The sequence below is a fragment of the Corvus moneduloides genome, chromosome 4 (assembly GCF_009650955.1).
Source record: "Corvus moneduloides isolate bCorMon1 chromosome 4, bCorMon1.pri, whole genome shotgun sequence".
In the NCBI taxonomy this organism is placed as follows: domain Eukaryota; kingdom Metazoa; phylum Chordata; class Aves; order Passeriformes; family Corvidae; genus Corvus; species Corvus moneduloides.
The window spans coordinates 71,138,496-71,166,042 of NC_045479.1; the positions used below are offsets into that span (position 1 = coordinate 71,138,496).

A 27,547-nucleotide genomic window follows, 5' to 3' on the forward strand; every position below is an offset into this window, starting at 1 on the left:
TCTTTTAGGACCCAGCACGAGGGGTTTCTGTATTGGACATGCAGCACTTCTGAATTATGAGTGATAAACTGCTTTGATTTACTGCAGTGTATACCCCAGAATCAAAGTTATCAGGCAAAACCTCTCACCTCCTCACCCTTACATGAAATGGCAGACTTTTAAGATTCAAATTTGGTGTCTTATTGCTCTTTCTGGCAAACTATTTTACCTGTGTGCCTGCTGAAATTGTAAAATGAAAAACATTTTTGGATTCCTGGGAGGAGTTTTCAAATTTGCTGTGAGTGCACTACATCAAATTCAAGAACCAGATTTTAGTTTGAAGGATGTGACTTTGTCTCCAAGAACCTCTGCAAGCATTAGCAGCATCTTCCAGCCATGATGCTCCTTTCAGATTTCAGTTGTGCTGCAGCTTTAATCTTGGTACACACCTCAGCCCGGGGAGGATACCATGGTGTGAGTTGTCAGCAGAAAGGATCAAAATTCAGACACCCAAATCTAAAAGTGAAGATTTAAGATAATTAAAAAAAACCCCACCAGCCTCACAGTCATCTTGCCTTTAGAGTACCCTCTAGAGGGGTAAAAAGCGTAACCTCAAAGATAAATGTGAGCATACTGGAAATCTTGCTGATCTCTTAACCTCTGTGACCTCCCTGGGCAATGTCTTCTACTGATTCCAAATGAAACTAAAAAGTCTTTTAACTGGCAAGACAGGGGATGTGTAAATACAGAACAAAAAGAACCCAATGTCATTCAGGTGGACTCTCCATCCTTGGAGACATTCAGAAGCTGCCTGGACATGGTCCTGGGCAGTCAGGTCTATGTGGCCCTGCTTGACCAAAGAGGCTGGACAAGGTGACTTCCAGAGGTCCCTTCCAACCTCAAACATTCTGTGACTCTGTGATTTCTAAGCTGATTTTTGTCCGCTGATTTTGCTTCTGATTCCCCTGTGTAATTAGTTAACATTATCAAAAGAGACAGGAATGGTCCTGTAACCCTCCAACCAAGCACTTTGTCTCCAAGCGTGGTCAAGAGTAATGTCCAGTCCAAGCCTGGAGCTGGCTTTCCATGATCCCCATTTCAGGGAGGATTATTAGGGATGGTGTTTCAGTGCAGAAGTCAGTGGGGGGGATATTGCTTTCACACAGCAATGGGAGTCTGTTTCCAGGACAGGAGAGGAGCTTTCAGTCACAAGTGACTTTGCATTTTCCCAGCAGTTTCAAAGCACCTCACCTCTCGTGCAGTGTCAGCTGGAGCGTGTGCTCACACACCATGAACTTTTTGGGAGGTTTTCACCCACTCCCACCCCTCCACCCCTTTCCCCCCACCACTCTGATCACTCAGCCCTTCATGTGGCCGTTTCCTGTGAAGATGATGCCTCTTACAGGCAAAGGGCAACCCCTTTCTTTAGTTTTCTTTTGTTTTTGTTTTTTTTTTCCTTTTTCAGTTTTGCTTTGCTTGTGTTTCTTACATCCAGGCTGTTGTGCTGCTCTGGCTGAGAGCGCAATGAGGCGATGGGTTGAGTCAGCAAAGTGAGGAAGCCACGACCTGGAGTGGGGAGGCAGGAGACAGGCAGGAGTGAGGCAAAGTGTGGGAACCAGCAGGTGAAGGCAGGCAGAGGCTTTGCCTCCCTCAACCTGTGCCTTAAAATGCATTTTCTACACCTGCTTAAATTGATTATTCTGAGTGCTGCTGACAAACCTTAGTATTGAGCCCAAAATGACAGAGAAAAAGCTTTGAAACTTTGTAAAATCACAGCTGAGCAAACTTTATGGGCTGGGAACACATTTAGCACCATATGCTCAGTTGATCCTTGGCATGAGACTAACAACTGTTGAAGGATATTTTAACACCACCAGCGATAGGACCAGCACCACAATTGATTTATTTCTCTCTACAGCTTGAAAGGGACAACACATTTTTCCAGGAGATATCTCAAGGAGTTCCAAGGAAGTAAAGTCAGGCTGGACCCCATAGAAAGATTTACTCAATGTTTTCTGGTGAAGCCTGGGAGATGGGCATCGTCACAGGGCATTTTGCAAGCAGTGTAATTTGCTCACTGCATTTCCTGTCCTCTTCTGGGGAGGCCGGGGAACTCCCAAGCTGGAAGTGTGTAACCTCCAGCTGGACAGATATCTCGTGGGAACGGGGGTTTTGGGAAGTGCTGGACCCACTGTATGGTAAAAGGGATGAAGTGACCTCTCTGCTCCTTTCTAAGCCCTTTTTTAGACTGCTAGAAGAGACCGAAATGTAAAATAAACCTCATGGTAACATGCAGTGCACACTTGGGGCAGAAATAGAATCTTTGAGGCAGAAAAGAGAAAAAAAACAAAAATACCAAAAACCCGAAAATAACCTGATATATTTTCTTCTTTATTTTTCAAATGCATTAATTAATTCATTTCAATGAATTCAAAGCACCAAGAGGAATATTATATCTGTTTTCACAGCAGTTATTAAATATGTTCCCTTGTTACTTCCCCTACCTCCTCCTCTAAATTAACAACAAATTATAAACAACTACCCTTAAAAACAAACAACAGAGACAAAATATTTTGAGAATGAAACTCTTCAGAAAGACCCACTGCCCAGGAGAAACGCTCAATCAGTTTTGGATTTTTTTTTCTTTTTTCTTACTGAAAATGTGGGTGGTTTTCAAATACAGGAAAGAAAACACGATGGCTTGTGGTGATATTTTCCACCAGAAAGATGCAGCTTTAAGGGCTTTTGGTTTCCAGATACCTCCACCCACAGGAGTGGCCTCGTCTGTTGTAGAAGGCAACGCCTGAATGGTTGTACCAGTCAAGTTAAATGACAATAACAATGCACTGCAGTTGATGCGTGTTTCAGTGGAAGCTCTGTGTCAGCTGGGTAATTATCCTGAGTCCGGGTAATTAATATGGCAGCTGCCTCCCAGACCAGAGCTTTTAAATATGATAAAAAGCTGCTGTGGGGAAAAAAAAAAAAAAAAGAAGTGGTAAGAAGTGGAAAATCTGTTCTCTGTATCCCTGGTGGACAGGATGGAGTTGAAGATGTCCCTCCTCATTGCAGGGGGTGTGGACTTGATGGCCTCTAAAGATCCTTTCCAATCCAAACCATCCTGTGGTTCTGTGATCCCATAACAAGACGTGGGCTTAAATCCCAGCAAGGAAGGTTTAGGTTACGCATGAAGGTCAGTGAAGGAAAACGTTGGGACAGGCTGTGACAGGCAGGTGGGGAACTGTCACCAGAGGCCTGGAGTGACAAGATGGGTGAATGTCCCTTCAGAAAGGGCTCGTGTTGATTTATTTTCCCTTGCAGCAAGGGTTGGAATTCTTGGCTTGTCTTGCCAACAGTTTTCCCTGATCTGAGATCTTGTAGTTGCACAGTCAAACGTTTTGCTGGATGCAGGCTCAAACCTTCTTCTGCCAGATTGGAGGTAAGTGGCCTAGTGCACTGTTTTGTGTGTGATACATGGAAACTAATCCTGACCCTAAATATTTGCACATCCGCAAAATTCCCATAGGCAAAGCGATCCTCACATACACCTGCTGTGTCATGCTCTGTCCCCCAGGTCACAGGATCACAGAATCCTAGGATGGTTAGGGTCGGAGGGGACCTCTAAAATCATTTCATTCCAACCCACTGTGTTGCTGCCTGCCCGTGTCACCCCTGCCATGAGCAGGGACACCTTCCACTAGACTAGGTTACTCAAAGCCATATCCAACCTGGCCTTGAACACTTCCAGGGATGGGATCTGATCTATGTGGGGGAGGCAATGGGGTCAGGCAATGGGGACAGACCATGGGGCTGCATCCCAGCCAGGGGTATGCCACTACAATGCCCAAAGATTGCACCCATCCTAAATGCAGGTGCATATGGTCCCCCAAGCATCAGGTTCCTGTGTAAATTTTAGCAACAGCATCAGCAACCAGTAAAGCTGAAAACTTAAGCTTGGGATGGGAATACATTGGGTTTTAATTATCTTCAGCTCACCTTGACTTGGGGTGGAAGAACCTATTCTGTATGCCTGTGGTATCAACAGCCCGGTATAATGGACTCTGAGGCAGACAGGGAGGATGGATGCGTAAGTTAATGGGGTGTGAGCAATTAAAATGCAAAATCATCTGCCTCATGAAATGTCTTTTTCTCTCCTGCCAGTGACAGGAATAGGTATTAAAATTAGCTCTAATTGCCCCAGAAAATAGGAAAGAACCACTCTTTGAAAGCAATTAATTTCTCCCAATTTCCAAAGTCCCAGCTGCCTTTCCCTTTGCCTTGCCTTCTTTTTCTTTATTTTGATGCATACATTACATTCTAGAGATCAGCATCAAGGCGAAAATAATCACAATAATATTCAATGAACTATCCCAGCCTGCTCAAAGTGAACACTTACAGGCCCTAAAATTTCTAAACACCTCATTTGGGTGATCTCAAATAAGACATCTTTCACAGATCTGGCAGGTGTCCTGTTCTATACATTGACCTTTCAGGGAAACACTATTTTAAATTCTTCACTGGAGCTTTTGGAGGCAGAGAAGGTGGCTGAACATGGCCTCGTGTTTTCTGGGGTACACCAGAGGGGTAAACAACATCTTTAGGTCTCCTTGCTATAGCTGCAATCATATTGGTTTCTTTGTCAGCGAAGCCCACGAGTCTCACAGAGCTGCTGTGGCCCTGGAGGATGGGGGATTTCCTCTGTCTTCTTCAGAATCCCTTGCCATTCCTGGAGTTTCCTTTCCTTCTTGTGGCTCCTCTCCCATGTTCCTGGGCCAGTTTCCTGCTCCAGATCCACCTGTCCACGACTGCCACCATCACACCTTGTCTGACAGCATGGGAAGAAACCATGATTCCTGGGGAGCTGAGATCTCCCAGGAAATACCCAGGGGAAAACTCACTTTTGATACCCTCAGCCCCTGAAAGGGGAGCACCAAACATTGTCCTTCTTCCACACAACAGCCTGGTCCGAGGTTTCAAACACCTACGTCCAAGAACGTAACACAATGGGAGAGATGCATGAGGAAAGGGCTGCTCTGCTGACATTCCCTCTGCAACCCCCGGCAACCCCCCCTGCCAGCCACGACAACAACGCTCTGCAGCCTGGAAAAAAACCAGGTTGTCCTATCTCATTTTTCTGGGAGAGAGTTTCACTGCAGCCACTTGTTTGCCTGTCTACGACAGGGACCCCGTGCAACACAGCCCTAAGGCAGGGTCCTGCACAGGAAGGACACGATGCTCAGCTCTCAGCAGCTCCAACCCCCGGGGTCGGGACGTGTGGGGGCAAACACGAGAGGACACCCGGGGGCGGGGAGGGGGACGCGGCGGGGCGCGGAGCGGGGTGGTGCCGAGGACGAGGAGAAGGAGGAGGAGGAAGAGGCGGCGAGGGCAGCCCCGGCGGTGGCTGCGGACGGCCCGGAGTGCGCTGCTTCCCTGCGGGGGCGGCGGGAGCGCTGAGCCGGGTTGGGCTGTGCCGAGCCGGGCTGGGCTGTGCCGAGCCGGGCTGCGCCGGGCGGAGCTCAGCAGAGCCGGGCGGGACCGGGCTCCAACCAAGCCGAGCTCAGCTGAACCAGGCTGCGCCAAGCCGAGCTGAACTGAGCCGAACGGGACTGATCCGAGCCGACCAGAGCTGAGCCGAAAGCGGCTGATCCGAGCTGATCCGAGCCGAGCCGCGCTGCGGTGCTCGGGCAGCAGGTACCGCCGGCGGAGCGGGATGCGCGGGGGATGCGCGGGGGATGCGCGGGGGATGCGCGGGCAGGGCCGGGCCGGGTGTCCCACTGCAGGGCGATGTGCCGGGGGCGAGTGGGACCCCCGGAGGGAGAACCTGTGCAGCAGCACCGGGAAAGGTGAGGGCACTGCTCGGTGCTGTGGGTGTTTCACCGTCCCTGGCTCCGCTGCAGCCACCGGCTCTGCTGTTACGGGGTTTTAAAGCTGACAAATTGACATTTGTCCAGAGAGTTGTGTTTCATGATTTTATGGGGTTTTTTCCCGTAAATAAGAGACTAAATTGCTTTCAGCTTCTACACCTGATGTCTCAAACCAGTGTTTGTGGTTTCGCCATCACATTTTCCTGCCTTTAAAAAAGAGTGTTGTTTTCTCCCGTGTCTCTTCATACAGCAGAGAAAAGGGGAAAGTGAGAAACACAATGAAAACCGACTACAAACAGTTTTAGTCAACATAGTGAACAAACTGGGGAAAATATAGAGGGAAAATCCTTTCCCCTGCTGGGCTCAGCGATGTTTTGTAGGTGTTTCATGGTTACAGCAGTGTGGGATAAGACAGCCAGACAGAAGTCTAGTTTTAGACGCGATGTTGTATCTCAGCAGCTGGGTATATCACTTTTGGGTCGAGTTTGTAATGTTCTAGAAACAAGAGCTGCGATAAGTTTGAGAGCAGATTTGGGCACTTAGAGAGGAATGAACGGCCTCCATCCCTCCTCCGCTCCGCCGTGTTCGAGCTGCATTTCCTTTCGGAGGAGGGGACTCGAAGCCCCAGCCTGGCTGAGTTCCCTGCGCGCACGTTGAACGCGAATGGAGTTAAACTCTTGGGTGTAATCGGATCCTTTTTAATTGCAACTACATGGCAAGTAACCAACTTCTCAGCTGTACTTTAATCTCCAGTAGTGTGATACTTTTCAGATGGGGAAAGCTTTTTTAAAGCCTTTTTTTTTTTTTTTTTTAATTTCCACCGATGAAAGAACAGTAGCAAAAAAAACCCCCGACTTCAGCAGCTGAAAGCCACTCAATTGAGTCATGCTAACAGCAGATTATTTAGTAGGGTTACTAGGGCAGGAAGAGATAAAGTTTCACTGAACTTGTTATTAAAAAAAAAGGCGGGGGGAGCAGCAGAACTATTTGAAGTGAAAAGGACAATGTTTGAACTTTAGTGTTTTTGAACAGCCCAGTCCTTGAGGCCCTGGATGTGCAGTTTTTGTATTTCTTTTTTATCCTTCTTTTTAATTGAAGAAAGGACTTCACATCCCTGTTGAGGCCACCAGGCACTGTGAGTTTCTGGGGAATGTGCTTTAGGAGCAGAGTTGAGGACCCAGCAAGGAGCACCTGCTCCAAGGAGGTTCTTGTCCCACCTGGTTGTGGTGGAGCAGGGCTGCATTCAGCTGGAAGTATCACATGGCCTCCTAAAATGCTGCCTTCCTGGAGTTCACCAAGGAGCTGCCATTGCCTGAACTCCTGGCAGCAGAGTTGAATCTGAATCCCAATGTTGTTGCTTCTGTCTCTTTTTTGCTGTCTCAGCTGGGCATGAGACTTTGGTGTCTGCCAGCCTTTACTTGCCAAGGCTCCCTGAGCCCTGCTGGATCCCTCATTTTCTTCACATGACTCTTTAGCCAACCCCTGTGAGGACACGTGGTGAATTGAGCAAGTGATGCTCAGCCTGTGCAAAGGTTTTAGCCTGGAAAGACTCCCTGCCTTAAGATGATGCCAGCTTCACTGGCACAGGCAATGCAGAGTTTAGTTAGAGTTTCTCCTTGCTTTTACACGTGTTCTGTGATTGCTTATTTTTAAAGCCCTATTGAAGATTCAGATCTCCCTCCTGAACCTCCACCCAGAAGCTCAGCTGTCCCCTGTGTCCAGGCTGGTTTGGTACTCAGGCTGCTACACTGGGGAAACCTTTTCAGCTTTTTTTTTTTTTTTTTGCACCCCTAGGAGAGCTGTGAGGGTTATTACACTGCCAGGGTAAAGCTAAATAAGGTCTTTTTTTCTGCCTCAAGTGTGTTTCCTTTCAAAGAAAGTCACTTCGTTGACTCTCAGAGCTTCTCAGAGAAGCAGCGTGTGGCTCAGTATCCCATCAGAGGTAGAGAGCTAAAAGGAAAGAGGGAGAGACAAGGAAGGAGGGATGGAGGGAACAAGAGAAGCAGCTTAGCTTTCCCAGCATGCCAAGTTTTATTTTTCTTCCTTGGGATCTTTTCCAGGTTAGTCTCAGTTTATCCTCCCACTTTATTCTGAAGGAAAAGATACGGTGAATATAATTTCTGAAGGCAACTTTTTTGGTTTCTTTTTGCATTATCTGAGTTTAGTTGCAAAGAGCTCAGCAGCAGCCTGGGAGGGAGGTGAAGTATGAAGCACCTTCCAGGACTTTGTCAGGAGGGCTCTTCTGCTCTTGGCTTTTTTAATGCATATGTTTGTGGATCCAAGTTAAAACACTTGGCTACAAGTTCTGCTGTTGCTTCCCATTTTGCTGAAGCCAGGATTTGTGTAAACAGAGTGTTGTTCTTTGCCTGAGCTTCGAAAAATTGACTCCTAAAATAGAAAAGGAAGAGAAAGTCAATACAGGAGTACGAACATCCAAAACCTGTATGTGTGAAATGATGTAAAGGATTAATCAGAGCCTTGACCCTGTAGTCCCAGGTAGCTGCAGCTTTGCACAGTTCCCTCACAGGGTTGCTCACGTGCCTGTTCTCACACAGAAACGTTGGTGATTGACATTGGAAGCAGCCTGCAAACACTCACTGACAGTTTGTTTCCATCCCGTGCTGTTGTTCTCTGTTTGCCTCCACGCCTCGCATCCAGCTCCTGGTTGGGAGGAAAACATTGGCAAAGGCAGCCTAAACTGCAAACCCTTCTCTGTAGCCAATTGCACAGTGTTTTTATTGTATCATGGCTTGTTTGTGTCAATTTTGTGATTTATCTGCATCGTTGCTGCTTTGTGTTAATATTGTTATTTATCAGGCCTGTTGGAGATTTTTCATCTCACCACCAGCCAGATCACATCCAGTAGCAGAGATAACATTTATTAACTGTGATGGTGAGAGTGGAAAGGACCCAAATTACTTTTCAAATCACACCCAGCTGTCTTAGCAATGGGTAATTCCTCTGGTTTGTATCATGCCTTTTAGTAACACCATTGCTTTGGGACAGTTTGCTGGGGCAGAATGGTGCCACCTCTTTTGGGGATATTTTTATTTCCATCTATGTGTAAGAACATGTGCTGAGTTTGCTCCTTCTGGGCAGAGATGCTGAGTGGAATAAGTGTACAGTTTTAAAGGATGCACCCAGGGTGAGATGAAAAGAATATGGTGCAGCTTTTACAAAACTGTGCCCCATCTCTGTCACCCCAGTGCCACGTGTAGTGAGGATGTAGGGCTCAATTATCTCTCCAGTGAATTTCTTCGTATTTATCTGAGCCATGAAGACTCATGAGATGTACAGGGGATAAGCTCAACATGACATCTTTCTGTTTTGTTTCCTTTTTAAATGGTCATTTCTACCTCACATTTGACCCATTTTGGGCTGGATTGCTTCTCAGTAATCAACTGCCTCAATTGTTATGGCATTTAATGTGCTTGGCATTCATTGTGAAGCAGTGTATCCTCTTTTCCTTATCATCCCACTTATCTGCAGGAAATACAAAATAGTCAGAGCATGTGCATAGGAAATACCACCCCTGAAAGACAAAAGCAATTTCCCATTAGTAAACAAGTGAGGACAGGGAGGTGATGAATCTTGAGGCCATCCATGTATCATATTCAGCCTGATTCTGCTAGAATCATAGATCACAGAATGGTTTGGGTTGGAAGTGACCTTAAAGATCATCCAGTTCCACCCCCCTGCCATGGGCAGGGACACCTTCCACTGTCCCAGGGTGTTCCAAGCACCATCCAACCTGGCCTTGAACGCTGCCAAGGTTTTTTAATGAGAAATCTGCATTCATTTACTAAAGTATCACCTCCTGGCATAGACAAGGCATCCACAGTGATGAAAAAAAATCAGTTTTCATCCAGGCTTACCAGACCATGGACAATTAAGGGAAAGTAGTTGATGTGACGTCTACAGGAGAAAGTTGGAACATCTTCCATGATATGTAAAGGAATCCAAAAATGACATTAAAAAACTTTTGTACCTATCAGGATGTAATTATCAGCAAACATGTCAGTGGGAGGACTCTCTCCATAATTACAACTGCCCTGACGTGAGCTGGGGATGAGAAACACATGAATCCATAAAAATAAGTTGACCCTTTGCCATGCATATTCTTATATACAACGTTTATGAGTGAAAGCAAATGTAGCAAAGCCATGGCACATATGGAAGTAGAAAAGGTGAAAGAAGGAGATGGAAAGAAGAAGGAGGTATTGCAGCCTTGTGTGTAGCAAGATTCCAGCTCTTCCTGGGCACACTGACCTGTTTCCTGGTAAGGTGTTAAAACAGCAGGATCTGAGCTGGAAGCATCAGGGTTACAGACTAAGATGGCTTTAGAGTACCAGAGAAATGAAGGTGATTTCCTTTCCAAAACACAGAAGATGGTCAGGGTTTTTAAGTTCTTTCATGGAAATATTTTGGTCCACAACAAAGATGTTTTGATTCTGAGCACTGTTATTGTGTCTTGTAGGAGTTTAGTTAAAGATGATACGTGCATTTCCATTCAGTTATTTCCTGGGGTTTCCAAGCTGCAAAATTAATTCTTCATGTGGTGCAGAAAGGTGTTGGCTCCATCCCCAGTGTCCATGGCAGTAGTGTTCATCTGCGGATAAATCTGGTTGGCAGAAAGAATGAAGATATGTGGGAACCTTATTGATGAGTTGTTGTGATTGGTCAGCTCTATCAAAACATTTCAGACCCTACAGCAAAACCCATCACTTTTCCTCAGAAAATATGTGGGTTTTTTAGTTGAAAAAGTGATTCTTTATCAGATATATTTACCAGAATTTTCTATGGCAACAAAAAGCACTTCTCACCACCTGCTGCTCATGGGTTTTATCATATAGAAAGGCAGGAAAATGATGTTTGAAACTGATTTGAAAAGGTCATCCCAGACACTGGTAGTAACATGGGAGAGGGTGTGAGTGTGCCTGCAGAAGCAGATCCCTGAGCTGAGGAGGTGGATTAGACCTCAGACTAATCAGGACTACAATCTGAGTCAGGAAAACACCTGAGGAGAAAAAAAACTGAGAAAAAGGTGCTGGTAACAGTGAGGCGGGTACAAGCTAGACAGGTCTGTGGTGAGAAGAGGTGAGAAGGGTGTGTGAGGCTGGGGACAGCTAGTACAGGCCTCCCTCCTGCAGAAGGGTGAAGGTTTAAGGTATAGATTCAGCTGTGTTTATGTCTAACACACTGTATTGAAGGGCTCTGGTGCTGAAGTTACAGTGATGAAGCAGTGGGGAATCAGTGCAATGTACAGGAGCAACCTGGTCTAGTGGAAAGTGTCCCTGCCCATGACAAATGATCTTTAAGATCCTTTCCAACCCAAACCATTCTATGATTCCGTGAAGTATGAGGCATTTGGAAGATCCAGGAAGAGTACAGCAGACAGCCTAAACCCCAAACAATAGTCTAAATCAAGCATAGATTCCTCTTCTGCCATCTCACTGGGATATTTTATTGCACAGCAGCCGCCCACCCAGGCCAGGAAGTGCAATTCCTGCTTCAAATGTCATTGCACCACATGTTTCCGGAAAAGCAAAAAAACCCAGTGCATCCCAAAAAGCAGAAGGGCTGTCATGCTGCTGTAAATGCACCCAGTTGCTGAGAGTGTGGGTTTAGTGTAGCTCATCTCAGGGATGCGTGAAAGAGGATTCTCAAAGCAGACTGGTTGTAGGGCTTTGGCTGAGTTGTTTTGTGAAGTTATTCTGGGTTTTTTTGTGAGTAAAGAACCCTTCTGACAAATGTACCCCTAGCTTTGTACTGACAGCAAGGTGTTTCTTGGGTTTAGTAGGGGAATATTTTATCTCTGTCTGTCCTCAATGATGCAGTAGCTCATCACTTTGTGCCCAATTCTTTCCTTGGGATCAAACACACAACAGCAGTTCCTCATTTGGACTAAATGCCTCTGTTTGAGAGGCCAGATTTAATCTGCCCAGATATGTGGCCTTAATTTTATTTTTTAACCAAAAAAAAAAAAATTCCCAAAAACGTAAAAGAGAGAATTGCTAGAGGGTGGCAGTAGGATTGTCATAGAATCATTGAATCACAAAATGGTTTGGGTTAAAGACTGTTCCAACTCCCCTGCCATGGTCAGGGACACCTTCCACTAGACAAGGTTGCTCAGATCCTGGCCTTGAACACTTCCAGAGGTGGGGAAGGAGATCACACACACTCACATAAAGCTGGAGTGACTTTCCTGAACCATACAGGCATGTTTCAGCTTTGCCTTGGTCCAAGTGAAGTCCTAATTCAGCTTGGTCTTGTTACGACCCCATGATTTTGTAAATAGCAGTTAACAATCCCCAGGGATTCTCAGGCACACCACAGCCAGCAGCAGGATGTCACATTCCCAAAGGGGCCAAGCTCTGGGGTCACCTGGTGCCATAAATCCCCAGGAACCTGACTCCAGATTTTGTTGGGAGCAGAAGCTTAACTTGATTTTGTTTCTAAACTAAACTAACACATAATAACTAACATAATTAATTTTTCAGTTGGATCCAAGTGTTTTCTTCTGAGGAGGTTTTTGATGTGATCATTTCACTTTGCTGTGGAATATCTGTGTGCTGGTGAGGCTGCTCCTCTTTCTCACCTAATTCACCAGCAAAAGTCAGGGAAAGCTGGGGTGGGAGGAGAATCTGAGCAAGAGAGGAGGCATTTTGGGGCTGATATGTCAAGAACAGAAAGAACAGAAAGAACAGCTGAGACTTACGGAGATCTGCTCTGACTTGTGAATGGGATTTGGACAAGGTCATACCCTACTTATCCGTGGAAAACAGAGGGACAAGCGCAGTTGTGGGAGTCACTGTTGCTTATCTTGAAGCACTGTGCACGTGCTGAGAGCTGAATTTACTCAGATTTTCCCCTCCCACCCTTACAGTAACAGTTTGCTATTTATGTTTTGATTTACAGCACAGGTGAAATAGTAAAGAGCGTGCATCCTCCAGCTTCCGTTTTCAGCTCCCCTGTCCCTCCTCCCCCTCATGCCAGGGGAGGGTGTCAGGACAACTACAGACATTGTTATTAAAACAATTAAAACATTGTTTAAGTAAATAAAGAACTCCTGAAAACATCTCTTTTTCTCCTTGTCCCCCCAAACAATGCAAGGTGATTCTCTGCAATGTATTTTGTAGTGAAATTGGAAAGGATGGTGCTTTTACCAAATCTCTTCATTAGAAAATTCAATTATATGGACTCTGACAGTTTTTCCAGTTCCTAGTCATTAACATTGTCTTTCTGCCTTATTTATAGATCAGATTCAAACCCCAAGGAAAGTAAATAAAGGTTTCAGTGCATTTTGATTCGGTCTGTTTTACTTTGGCAGAGCTGTAAACCCTCCTGTCCTCAGCTTATTTCTTTCTATCTGCAGTACCTGTGTTAGCTCATGGGGGTTTCAATGCAGAAAAAACACCCATAAGCTGATCTCTGAATTTACTCAGCTTCTAGCAGGTGAGACCCCCCATGTGGGAGCCATCCCCTCTTGCCTCAGAAGCTGGGATGCCAGACAGACACCTCCACCTGAACCAGGCCTGGCTTCCCTCAGCCCTGGGGGGAAAGAGGCATTTGAGGCCACCAGGCATTTGACCCATTTTAGTCAGCAACATGGGGATAATGGAAATTGAAAACCCAGCAGGTTTCTTTCTTTCTGCTGTGTGTGAAGAGAGCCTGGGGTGAATAGTCCACATGCAAATGTGTATGGAGGAGGTAGGAGAGTGAATTTCTGATGCTGGGTGTCAGGGATTGGTTTCTTTGGGTGGAGAGGAGAGGGAAGGGGCCTTCAGTGTGTCACAGTTTGGGATTTTGTGAGTGTACCTGGACACCAAAGGGTGTGGCTGAGTCTTTCTCTGGCCTGTGGTGTGTGCAGGAGGAGGGACAGCACGTTCCCTGTGCTCTGCACTGCTTAGCTGAGCTGGGACAGCGATGCTGAGGTGAAGCAGATTTTTGTCTGCATGTTCATGATTTAGCTTTTCTCACAGCGGGAAGATGAACTCATGAAGGTTTGCTTAAGCAGCCATATGGTGATATCAAAAAAACCAAACCAAAAAACCAGAAACTAAATTAGAAACTAAAACAACAACAAAACATCCCCAAAACCTGATTTTCAGCACTTTGGGCAAAAATTAATTTTCTCTGTGTTTTATATTTCATTTTTCCACCCACTGTGTGTCCTATATCCCTCCCAGTCAGGGAGATAGCTAAGGGCAGAAGCACAGAAAGAAACTGGTGGATAAATGATAAAGTTGATGTGAGTTCAATGGTGAGTGGAGTGGAAAGATATGGAGAGGTGGAAAGTCTCCCAGGAACTGATCTGGAGCTCTGACACTGAGAACAGGACACCAGACTATAAATGGGAAGAGGACTTTCAGCCTAACTGGAGCCAGACCTTCTTTATTTAAGTAGAAGTGCAGTTTTAAATTGAATATGACTGAAGAAGAGGAAATTATATATCAGAGTTTATTACAGGCGGTGGCTGGAGTCCAGAGGCACTGGGAGTGGGAAGGACATGGAAGCTGGAGTTGGGATGGTGTTGACAAGAGATGGCACAGATGTGGCACCTGATATTGAGGGAAACAAACAAACAAACAAAAAAAATAATTGGGGGTGATTGTGGTGAAGCCATGGCAACAAAAATTGATGGAGCAGAGAATGAAGGCAGAAACTGTAGATCTGCCAGCACCTGCTTTGCAAAAGAAATATTTCCAATTTTAGTATATATTTATGAAATTAACAGAATAAACAGGAAGCTGCAAAGGTGTGGGAAAAGCTGAATTACCTGAGATATTCCTGGTGCTGTTCATTGTAAAATGTGAGCTGGGTCAGGTACTCACAGGGGCAGAGATTCCTGCAGACTTCCTGGGAGGATTTCAGGCAAGGAGGAGGCAGCTGAGGGCTGTGGACCAGAGCTGGGCTCGTGGTGTTGGGGTGCCTAAAATGAATTCTCTGGATGGTCAGACATCTTTTTGCAGCTCCTTTCTGCTGAGCCTGAGAGGAAACATCCAGTGCAGAGGAGTGAGGAGAAAACAGCGATTCTCTTTAAATAATGGCGCAAGATCTGGAGAAACGTGGGACAATCCTAGATCAAAACTAGTTTCCTAAAATACATAGAATCATAGAATAGTTTGGGTTGGAAGGGACCTTAAGGATCATCTCATTCCCACCTCCTGCCATGGGAAGGGACACCTTCCACTATCCCAGGTTGCTCAGTGCCCCATCCAGCCTGGCCTACATCTCCAAAGTCCATTTTGTCTCATGGTAATTAGGTGTGCATGTCCAGTGTGGACTCCAGTTATGATCTGAGGTTTCTGAGGTAAATTTGCCCACTTTTTTGAGGAGTGGTAACACCAAGCACACAAGAAGCTTCACTGCTGACAGATGGCCAGACAGATACCACAAGGATGATGTGTAGACACAGTCTGCTGGGTGGCAGAGGGGTGACTGAAATGCTCTTTTCCAGCCCAACATTTCTGTAATCCAGGGTCCAAATACCCTGAGCAGATTTCTGGATTAAACAAAGACATTAAATACCTCTACTGCTGAATGAGGTTCATCACAGCATGAAACTGTGCCTGCAGAAGGAAGGATGTTCATAAGGCTGTACCCCTCCATGGGATTTTTCTTTCTTTTTAAGAGAAAGAAAGTAAAAAAATACGTGCAGATGCTGGCACTGGCAGGAAGTCAGTGCATTAAAAAACATCCTGGTACAAGACGATGAAGTATTTAAGGAACACTCCACCTGTGTCATTAAAAAAAGCACCAAAAACACCCAAAAAGCCATAGCAAGAAATCTATGAACCAGTGCCAAAATCATGCAGAAATACAGAAATTGCTGTGCTAATGAACAAGAGGAAAAAGGAGAGGACATATTGTAGCTACATCTCAGTTCAAGATACTTTTATTTCCCTTGTTACATCGAAAATCTCTTGAAAGAATTTTGTGTTCAGTGTTTGATAAACAGGGCGCTGCCACCTCTAGCTTGGTCTGTGTTTGTTAGGAGACAAAACCTGAAAATACAATATTAAAAATTATAAATAAGTACAGTAGGGATAAATACTTCAGAAACATTTCTTTTTAACTTGTGTGGCCCAGATCTTACAGAAATGAAGGAAAATAACCAGAAGCTTTCCAGGAAAATAAGGAAGCAAAATTGACAAGTTTCTCTTAATACGCTGGACCCCAAAAATGCAGAAAAAAAGAGAAAAGTTTTACAAAGGAGAGTAAACTGAATAGTTGGGCATTTTTTTAACAGTACAAGTGAGAAAAATTGTTTTGTTTCAGGACCATACACGACAAAAATTCATTAAATGTGAGGAAAAAAAGGGGTTTGGCCTGGCTTCAGGGACAGGACCTGGAGGGTTGTAATCAAAATAAAGATTTGGTGGGTCTGCTCTGCTTCTCTTTCCATTTTGCAAGGAATTCATGTTGTCTGCAGGAAAACAAAAGGCATGTCCGAGAGAGATTCTTCTCTTTTTTGTAAGAATTTGTATCCTCCTTGATGAGCAAATTAAAAACTGCTCAGTGGTGTTCCTGTGCATTGGACCTTTTTTCCATTTCTAAGCAAATTCCAGAGTGGATGGTTTTGGTGTGAAGTCCTCACCCAGCTGTTTGTCACTGTCTTTCCAAGCTGTCATCACTGTTAGGCATGAATGCATCTGCTCCTGAGTCAAACCCTAAAATCTGGGTCCTTTTCACTGGATATCTGAACATCAGTGGTAGGACTGACCTTGGCCATCTTTGTGTAACCACAGGGCCGAAACAGCAGCTCCAGGATGGGTTTGGCTTTATTTAAAATATTCTCTTTAGGATGGGAAGATGCACCCCTACAAATGTTTATATCTCCGTGCTGGGTGTTCTGGGAGTTGGGGTGGCAGCCCATATGTGCAGTGCAGTTGTCTCTGTACATCCATGTGAATCCACCCTTAATCTCTTCCCAGGCAGCCAGGCTAGGATTTCCCAGCCTCTTTGTCCCAGCCAAAGTGCAGTTGCTGCATGCCACCCCCACACATCATCATCATCATTCCTGCTTGGGACAGGCCCTCGCATCCCTGCCAGGTCAGTCAGACCAGGGGGTGGATGCAGCTGCAAACTCGCTGGTCAAGCAGAGAAAATAGAGGTTTCTTTTAGACAAATTTGCTCTAAAGAGACATCAGGCTGTGCTGGAAGAGATTGGGAAGTTGCAGTGTGACATGGGGTGAAAAGCTGAACCATATCCTTGGGCACAGCCTGTGTTTATGTCATGTTGAAGGAATTGTTATGAGGAGACCTAAGGGGATAGCAAAGCACAATTTCTCTGATTTTAAGGCCCAGCTATACATGTGTCTGCCAGAAAGGTTGAGGATTCCATCCTAGAGTCCACGGATGAATGTAGTGACCACTGGCATTCTCAACAGCTCTTTCCTGCAATTCCCCAGTGGGATGGACACCAACCCTTCCACAGCTGTAAATCTGTTCACCTGTATTCACTCCACTGCAGTTTAATCATGTTTAAGATCTGAAAATAGACCTGAGGCTCTGGCCTTGCCTTGTGCCTCACAAATGCAACAAAAGAAACCCCTGAGCTCAGCAGAGTCCAAATAGAATTTGTAGGGTATATATAGGAGAAAGGTCTTGTTATCAATACACACCACTTGTTCCAAACACAGCTTCACAAGACATCCCAGGGGGTTTTTTAAGAGAAACACCCATCCCTGTGCCTGCCACTGGTCCTAGAAAAGCCTGAAAGCCTCATTTCCAGAGGGCAAAGTAATGCTTTGCCCAGCCCTCTGTGTCTGCAAGTGATGGGAAAGGGTCTGTGTGGGAAGAGTCACCTCACTTTTGAAATCAAGTGGTTCCAGGAAGTTCTGGGAGGCTCTTTAGTTGCATGGAGTCTGGTATTGTCCCAGTCCCATCAGAGACTACTGGTCCTGGCTTGCCTCCCCCTCTCCCTTCTCCACCTTTGTGAGATGTTGAGGATGGGGTGGCTGACTATGGAGAGAGTGAAAATTAAATGGCTCTGCAAATTCCCCTCTTTTTCCTCCTCTGATCCACATCCTTGTCAAAGGAAAGTGAGATATGCTGGGTGGCACCCAGAGAGGTTCTGAACTTCCTCCTTCATGAGCAGGCTGGTTTGAGCTCCTTTGAAATAACAGCTGATATGGGCACCCAAAATGAGTCAGTCAGGGGAGTTATTTACATCCCCATTCCCTCCTGTTTGGTCTGTAGGATATGAGGAGTCCAGGAACAGAGAGAGGGACTTCAGCCATCACTGCTGGTGTTCAGTGTTGCTCCTGAAATCTGCAGGAAGGCCTTGAGGTGTGTTATGCTCATGTGCATGTCTCCACCAGCCTTACAAACAGAACTCTGCAGGGTCAGGACCTGCCTCTTTTGCTGGGAGATGCCTTGGAAAGGGGGTGAAAGAAAGTTCATACCCTCCAGCTATAACTCCTGGATCCTTTCCCTCTCAGTGATACTGATCTGAAGATTATGAACTCGTTTTGCAAGCACAGTTTTGCCTCAAAAAAAAAAGGAGAGAGAGCTGGAAATGTTCCCTCTGACCTCGAGAAAATGAGAGTTTGATGACATTAGGAAAGCAGCATCTCAAACCCAGAAATCTTTCCCTTTTCATTTGGCCCTTGTTCAGTAAATTGCCATCTTTACTGTGTCCTACATGCATCCATTTTCAGTCAGTCAGAGGCAAAAGCACAAATCCCACCACAGGCAGCTGTCCTCCACCCAGATCTTCCGCTGACTGGGACCAGGAGCTCATTTCTTCCTCTCTACTTAACCACAATTGATTAAGGATGTTAAGGAGCTTATTACTTCCTAATATCATCTGAGAATGATTTCCATATGTTGCATTATTCTCCAGAGTGGGCAGAGCTCTCCTGTTCCAGCAAAGTGGGGTGCAGCATTGCTGAACCCCAATTGCACCGTATTTAATGTTTCTCTGGAGGAGAGGTTGCAGGTGGCCTCTTACAGAAAGCTGCTTTTCATCCTTGGTTTTCAGATACCTCACAGTATCCTTTCCACTGGGAAATTAAGCAGACAGTCTCCATATCCACTGCAGCTGTTTCTGGTGTTAAATTAAACTGCTGCTATTACAGCGAGCCGTGCTGGAGCTGAGTTGTGTTATTCCTTAATTGGTTATGGCCGTGGATGCCAGCCAAGTAGCAGTTTGCTGGATATCTGACCTGGAAAACAGATGTTTGGGCCAAAGCCAAGGTGGTTTCAGGAAAGACAGTGGGAGAGAAGCAGGAAACCAGTTATCTGTCTGATTTATTAGGCAGGGTAAAGAAAACCACCCCAGGGCAGAGTGCTCACATGAGGCTGGTACAGCAGTAAACTCTGGTTTTAGCAAGCTCGAGCCAGCCTTTGCAAGGCTTATAAGGGCAGCTGTTGGTTTACCAGTGCTGACTCTCAGTGTGCCAAACCTATGTGCTTTGCAGCTGGTGGAAAATTCTCACCTGTTTGCTGGAGGCTGCAGAGCATCTCCTGCCATAAATTGGTTTATGTGAAGTCCCAGCACAAGTCTTTTAGATTTGATACATTGAAGGGATCTATTGAAGTTTTAATGGCTTGAGGAATCTGGTCAAAACCAGCTCTTAGAGTGAAGGTGCTTCATGTGAACAGATCATACCCAGGTACTCCCATTTACTCTCGAAGGAGGGAAATCTTGCATTGGTGTTTCCAGCTCAGGATCTGAGGGTGCCAATTTCCCTCTGTTCCTCTCTCAGGAGCCCAGGTGACTGCCTGGGGATGCAGATGCTGTAGACATCTGGGTCTTGGTGAGATCTACCCCACTGTGTCTTCACAGAACCACAGGCTGCTTGAGCTTTGGAGTGACCTCTTCTTGTCCCCCTCTCCTGTCCAAACAGGGACACCAGAAGCTGCCCTGGATCATGCCCAGATGGCTTTTGAATATCTTCAAAAATGAAGACTCCACGTCATCTGTGGACCTGATCAGGAAGTGCTTGATTGCACAGAGCCAAAATGAAGCGTTGCACTGGAGGGGAGGGAGGGAACATCCAGCATTTAAGACGAAGGAAAGTTTTAAATGTCACTGTTCAGGGAGCTGATCCACAGACCTGAACTGATGTCTTGTAGCACATCCAAGCAGTGATTTCTGGAGCAGTGATATGAGTATTTAGCAGGACAAGAGGCTTTCACAGTTCTAACTATGTTGTGAATTCATTGATTTAATTGAAGTGTGATGAATTCTAGCCCTAATTTTATTTCTTTTGTACCTGAGTCAATAGTGTCACCACATTTTATTGCTGAGGAGCCATCAAAAGAACTTTGGATTCTTTTAGCAACACTTGTGTTCTTAGATGCCCAACATATTGATTATAATTATGACAGCCACTCTGAGCTTTTAAAGGTGAATTTTGAAAGTCCTGGTAAGGGAATGCTTAACCCTTTGCACTTCCTCCTGCTCCTGCCTGTGGAACAACAGGATCCTAAAGCAAAAAGTGTAGGAACTGGGGAATTGGAAGAGGATCATAATCTTCTCTTGTCCAGCAGTGACCAGAATTGGTGGAGTATGGTAGAGGCAGAGAGGACATTTCTGTTCACACACACAGGTACAATGAAGATATTTTAGCTGTTGGCTTTAGTCTTTGGCCATCTTTAGCTTTCCACACTGATGCTACAGAACATACAACTCCTTGGATTTCTCTTCTGCTGCCGGAGACCCTTTGATTTGTTTTTCCTTTTGTCTTTAGACTAAGTAAGCTTCTTATTTTTTGAAACAAAGAAAATGTCTAAATAATAATAAATGTCTGCATCACACAGAGAGGGGAAAAATATGTCTATACTTTCTTTTTTTTTTCTGATGAAGAGATTTTTCCCTTCTTGATCAGGTTTCTCTGCTTCTCACAGTTGAGGCAGACATTTTAGCCTTTTCTTGCCATGGAGCACTCATAAACCACTCACCGTATTTCTCTGCAGTGCCACAGGTCTACCTGTGTTTGAGGATCTATCTAAATGCAAATGGCTCTCCAAAGCAGCTTTGTCAGGCACTTGGCTAATGTGAAACATCCTTCAAGATGCTGCCCTCATCCAGGGGAGACCAAGATCATCCTAATCTCCTATACCCAGCCCCAAGCGGTGCTTTGCCTTCCCCATCAGCTTCTGGAAATTTGCAGAAGTGCTGATGTTTTCCTAGTGGAGGGCAATGCCACATGCAGAGGTCCATGACCTGTGCATTCCTAGGGATACACAATGGACATGAGCCACAGGATATTTTTCTCTTTCTCTGCCCCATCCATCCAAGTTGGTTTATGACTTTTTGCTGTTTTCCTGAAAACTCAGCCCAGTTGTTGGCTAACACACCCAGGAGCTCAAATGGGAACAAGAGTCTTCAGATACTGTTTATTGTATAAACAGGCCTTATATAGGGTAGCAAATTCAGGGAAACCTCCTGGGAAGGCAAAATCTCTGTCAGAGAACATGGACAGTTGTCTTCATGAGCCATCTGTGTCGGAAAGTGTTGGAATGTGAGTGCTCAGTGCTTGTGAATACTCAGCCAGAAGAGTTGGTGTTCCAGTCCCAGCAATAACTGCATCTGTTTGTTTTATAAAACAGGAGGAAGGAGAAGATCCCATCAGATCCAGGATACAAGTGGAACAGCAACCTGCTGTGACCTGGCCATGCGCTGATTGGAAGTTGTTCTGGGTTTTGTAGCGGCCCCAAACTTTTGTACAAGGGGCTGATGGAAACTCATCCCTCCACACTGCTGGGGAAGAGAGAAGACACTCAAGCAAAGGGCTACCTCTTGGTTCCTCAAGATTTCCTCTCCCCTTGATGGTTTTGCCTCCTGTCTCCTCAAACAGAAAGGCAGGTTTTGAAGTGAGCCCGGCCAGAGGAGCAGTTACCCTCATTCTTTCAGCTGAGAAAGTCCTTTCCATGTTGTCCACAACTGTGATGAAAAGAGAAGCTCCTCTCCGAGACTGAACTTATCTGTCAGAAAAGTACCATTTACAGGTAAGAAAATGCTATTCCCAGCAAAGAACCTGGAACATCTTCCATGTGAGGCCAGAGAAGCGTCCCTTCAGAGAGATCATTTTTGTGTGTAAAATGCAGAAGAGACTTGGCTGCATCCCACACCACGAGTCATTCAGCCTTTTGCTGTTGTGCTTGAACAGTGTGTCATTGTCAATATATTTGACAGATAACAGCTGGTGATAGCACTGATGTCCTTTAACTCTGGTGGTCCAAGGCAGACATCTGCAGCCGAGTTCAAAGTGCCTCTTGCTCCCCATTGACAGGAAGAGAAGCCAGGAATGACAAGCTCAGATGATGAGACAAAAGTTGGGTAGTAAATCTCAGTTTTGGGCCCAGATGGTGCAATGATGGGCACTAGCTACTGCAGTTAATAATTTCTGGTTTCACTAAATCTTCTCTCTGAAGGCTTTGAAAGACCTTGCAGAGAAAATTCTGTAGTGTTTAAACCCAAAGGTTTTGCAGTGTTTCCTGGCATCTTCATTTTATTTGTTTCTCTTTTCCGCTGCTTAAAATAATCCCAAGGTGCTGTTTTTTCTGGTGGGGTATTTTGTTTCACTGTCTATACAGCGTGGTTCATAGGAGCTGAACTTTCTCTTTATAGCTTGTGAATATTGTTCAGCACCCAGGAATGCCCGAGAACCTTTCCATGCTGTATATAAATAGTGCACAGCTATTTCACAGTTTCATGTTCAGCTTGCAGGCTTCCAACAGTATTCCCAAACCCCTCTCTATTCCTGTAGCATTCAGGTTCTTGATGTGACTCAACACAAATTACAGCAGAGGTTTATCCCAAGCCAAGAAAGCTCTGATTTGACTCCTGTGCATTGTCATCCTCGTTCCTGACGGTCAGCGTGAAGTCATCAGTGCTCAGAGCTGCTCTTGTGGGTTTTTCCAGCCCTGTGATGAGTTCAGCTCCGTGGTTAAGGCGACAGCTGAGTTTCACTACCTTGGGCACATCCAGCAGCGCTGGGTCAGTCCGTGGAAGGAAGTCAGAGAGGCTCCAGCTGGATGGATAACTAGCGGCCGGCGTCCCGCTGTCCGACGGAGATAAGGGGCTGGTTAAAACCAGGAGAATTTTTAGACTCTCTCCCAAGTGTCGCCTGTCTTTTGTTTGGCACAGGACTTGTCATGTCTCCCTTCCTGCGTATTGGTTTGTCCAACTATGACAGTGGCCCTTACCTGCCATCCCAGGGGGAGGTGATTAACCCCTACTGTGCTGTGATGGTTAAAGAAGCTGTGGAGTCAGGTAAGTGGGGATGGGTTGAATGTGGATGGGGGCTTTTATAAGTCATGTCTATGCTTTTCTGTGTCATTTCATGTGTGTAGGTAACATGCTGGTAAACCATAGAATGAACCATGAAATAGGTTGGCTCGGAAGGGACCTCAAAGATCATCCAGTTCCAACCCCACTTTATAAGGGTTCGTGAAGTCCTTTTTGTGTTCCAGCACAGTGGAAGTTTGGGTTTGGCGTGGTCTGCAAGGCAGTCTGATTTTAAGAGAATGCCCAACAAATCCATGTCTTCAGTTTGAGTTTATTATCAGCTACATTACAAGCCCCAGCATGTGACAAGGCAGATGAGCTGAGCTGTATTTGGTTTCACCCTTCCACGAGCAGTTGTTGGTTTTTCAGTGGGACTCCAGACAGGTGAAATCTGAGTGTCCTAAAATATTCTGGCAGGGCCATCTTTGTTAATCACATTTTTCGTGGGGGAGAACTGACAGGCCCAGCCACCTCCATAATTTAAAAAAAAAGGCACTAAAACAGTCCAGTCTTTGCAGGGAGAGTTAATTTCTCTGTGTAATTGCTGTGCTGTGTAAAAAGTTTGAAAATGAAACCTCCTGAGAAGCTGCTTGCTGTGTCTGGATCTATGGATTGTTTCACATTTTTCCCGATTCTCATCAGGACACTGATGAGTCCTCCTTCAGAAAACATTTATTATATGTCTTATGCATGAAAATAATTCCATTGAAAGGGTGGAAAGTTCCCCAGTTGTGCTTTTGAAGAATCATGAAGAGCAAGACCTTCAGTGTTAGGGAATTACTCATGTTGGCTGATGTTTAGCTTAAATCTTTGATAAATTTCTAATTTTCCTGCTGTGATTCTTTGAAAAATAAAATCCACTCAGAAATCCCTATTTATTGAGAATCTCTATGACTCTAATCCCCAGAGAATGTTAAAGTAGTTTAAAAAAATTAGAATTTTAAAATAGTTCAGTATTTCACTGGGGTTCATTTTTTGTTTAAGAGTCAGCATTTATCACACTGAACTTTGTCTTGCCTTAGATGATACTTAAAATAATAATGGAAGATGTGGTGAATAGTAAATTCAAAAGGAAAGAAAATACTACATGACAAGATATCCCAAAGATCTCACTTTTATCAGAAAATACGTTCTATTTTAGCTCTGTGCAGAGCTTGGCTGTTTGCTTTAATGAGGCTTTTGAAAGCCATAACTCAAATTGAAATCTGTGTCAGTTCGAAAGTGAATAAAATCAATTTGGTCAGAACAGACCTATATTTATTTGTCTGACACAGAGCTGAAAGTGTTTTCTGGTATCCAACAAACACAAAAGTACTTTCTAAGGGATATAATTTTTGTGCTCCTCAGAGTCAAGGATCATAATTATTATAATAATTAGAATTATTTTAATTATTACTCTAATAATTGTAATTATTGTAATTATCATTATAATAAATTCTCTACCAAGAAGAAATTAAAAATTGTGTTTGATGGAACCTTTCTCCATTAGCGAGGACTGAACATAGGAAAAGTGACATTCTGCTATTAGGAGATTTCTGTTTGCTGGGATGTAATTTCATCTGCTTACTGTTAAGACCGTGGTGGGACAACCAGAGGGACACATCAGTGAAACTCTTGGGACAGGTTCACCTCAGACTCCCCTCCGAGGGTGGGCTGAAGCACCCTTGGGAGGTGTTAATCTGCTGCTGCTGGAGGGTGTTTAAATGTGTGGATGGCCAACTTTACCTTAAGGGGACTCAGGAAAGTGAGGCCACCACAGGATCCATCTGCCCTATAATTCCTGGATGTTGATGTCTGAGCAATCCCAGCCTGAGGAACACATCCATGATGAGTGTGGTGAATCACACCCTGGAAAAAGCCCTGTGCTCTCCCCTGACCAGACAGACCACCCAGAGGTCCATGTCTGACGTATGAGCCTGACTGTAAATGCCAGGAATGCTCTCAACATGACCATTCCAAGGAGCTGTCATGCTCTAACAGGCTTCAAGAAGGCAAAAGGTCTCCAGACAAACATTAGCTGAACATATTTGAGGTAGAATCATGGAATCATTAAGGTTGGGAAAGACCTCTAAGACCATCAAGTCCAGCTGTTAATCCTACACTGCCAGTTCCACCACTAAACTGTGTCTTATCCCTGCTTCATGATTTTATTTTTTGGTCATAGTTTGTTCTCCAACTGCCTGATTTGACAAAGCACTTGCTACTCAGTTGTAATGGGATTTAAAAAAAAAAAAAAAAAAAAATATATATATATCTATATATACTGGTTCTTTGATATGCAAATTTTGGCTAAAATTTTAGCATGACCAAGAAGTAGGAGTGGATCAGCTGCGCAGCTGGTGTGAGATGCAAATCATCCTGACCACCAGCCTTTTGCTCTGACACTTGGCCATTAAAATGTTTTTCAGGGCAAAAATGATTACTGAGCACGGCAGGACAAGTCTAAGTGTCCATGGCCAGTTTGGATGGGGCTTGGAGCAACCTGGTCTGGTGGAAGGTGTCCCTGCCATGGCAGGAGGATGGAACTGGATGGTTTTTAAAGTCTCTTCCAACCTAAACCAAGCTGTGGTTCTATGTTTAGCATTGGCAAAGTGTGGGGATTTTTGGTTTTGGATTTTTTTTGCTTGGTTGGGTGTGTTTTTGCAAACAGAACAGTGGTAGATGATAAATGTGTTTGGTTTCCAAAAACAGGGAGTTTGACTTTGGGTTCATGCCAAAGGCTGTCTCTTGTTGACCAGACATAACGAAAAAGTCATTGGGACAGAGGTTCCCAGGGATCTGGGAGTGATGAGCATCATCTGTGGACACAGGGATGTCACAGCAAGATCACCCCAAAGAATTTCAGAAGTTCTGGATAGATCTAGGGCAGCCTTTTAGATTTTTCCACTTGCTTATTTTGTAAAAGGGACCCTGGCACATCATAATACAATCTTTAAAAAAAACAACCCGAAACAAATAAAAAACAAACCACACCTCCATACAGTTGGAAGTGTTACAGCAATTTATAATTGATGACAAAATATTTCAGACATTATATGTGCCTCTCAGATATAAAAAGAGTCTGCCCTTTAAAAGTGGCTTCTGCCTTCACAAGCCACCTGGCCAGGTGCCATTTTGCCACCTGCCTTGGTGACATTTGCTTCATGGAAGGTCCTGCTCCGTGTTTGAACTCAGCAAAGCCTCCAGGAAAAGCACTCCCAGCTACAGTGGAAGCTGCTCCCTGGGAAAGACAGTTGCTATTTCATTTTTCAGGAGCCCGGGGTTAGATTAATCCCTGGCAGAATTCCACAGCCATCAGCGGGGATGCAGCAGGGGTGATTGTCTGATCCCACATATCGGGCAGTTCATTCACATTGAAGGGTTTGTTTATTTAAGCCTGGTGTTCTGGAGTGCAATGCAAACGAAAGCACTTGTTTTGCAAGTGCTGTGCTTCACATCTGTGGTTTTTTCACTGATGCAGCAAAGAAATAATGGTCCCTTACTGAGACTTCTGTTTTCTGGGATGCTGGGAAGTTTATGTCTCATTTTTGTCTCTGATTTTTTGTGCTTTTTGTTGAAAGAGTGTGTTGGATATATATTTACAAGCTTGATGGGAATGAATTAAGTCTGAAGACAATGAGCTCAGTATAGGATTGCCTCAATCTGCCTATATGAAAACTCAGCCTCGTGACAGAGGTGGATTCACCTTAGACTGAGGTGCTCTGAGCTTTGGGGAAATCGAATTTGTGCCTAAAATTTAGCTGCACAACTGCTTATCACACCAGGCAGGAGGTTGAGAAGTTGTTTTGCGCTGCAGGAATGATCTGGGAATCAGATCATTTGTCCCAGGGAAATAGTGGAGGCACCATCCCTGAAAGTGTTCAAAACCTGAGTAGATGTGGCCCTAGATGATGTGGTTTAGTGGACAAGGTGGGTTTTGGGTGAAGATTGGACTTGGTGATCTCGGAGGTCTTTTCCAACTTTAATGATTCAACAATCTCCGCTCAATTTGTGATGCAGACCAGTGCTGATGGTCAGAGCTTAAATCGAGTTTACATGATGGGACCAAATGCAGAACTGCTTTGTGTGAGCCAGGTGTGGTGTCATGGGGAGGAATTTCAGCCAGTCAGTGCTGATTGCAGGATGCTGTCCTCAGGAAGCTGCACCTCAAATCAGTCTAGTGAGTGTAGGTTATGTAGAAGCTCTGGCAGCCATTTCTCCATGTACAGAGTGGTCAAGGGAGATTTTTGGTATAATCTCATGGCCCTGATATTTGTTCTTTCCTCAGTAAACATTCTCTCATTTCCTGAGGTGAATATCACATAATCGGGAATCATCGTTGCCTTTCTTTTCCTTCTCTCCTGTTTTCCATAACATTGGAGCGTATTTGCCAGTTTTAATCTATCCTGAAGGTGTGGCACAAGCCTCAGATATCCTGGAGTTCCTGCCTGTGTAAATCAAAGCTGAGCAAAGGGAAGAAACC

General features: G+C 44.9%; 1 protein-coding gene across 1 annotated transcript in view; it reads left to right on the top strand.

Annotated features, from left to right (window-relative positions):
- Positions 1 to 5,369: 5,369 nt before the first annotated feature.
- Positions 5,370 to 27,547, top strand: part of PRKCQ (protein kinase C theta) — a 61,871-nt gene continuing 39,693 nt past the window's right edge. The window contains exons 1-3 of the mRNA XM_032107203.1: positions 5,370 to 5,667; positions 21,405 to 21,803; positions 22,945 to 23,070. Of these exons, the coding sequence (XP_031963094.1) occupies positions 22,953 to 23,070 (118 nt within the window). The 5' untranslated portion in view covers positions 5,370 to 5,667; positions 21,405 to 21,803; positions 22,945 to 22,952. The remainder of the gene's footprint in view (positions 5,668 to 21,404; positions 21,804 to 22,944; positions 23,071 to 27,547) is intronic.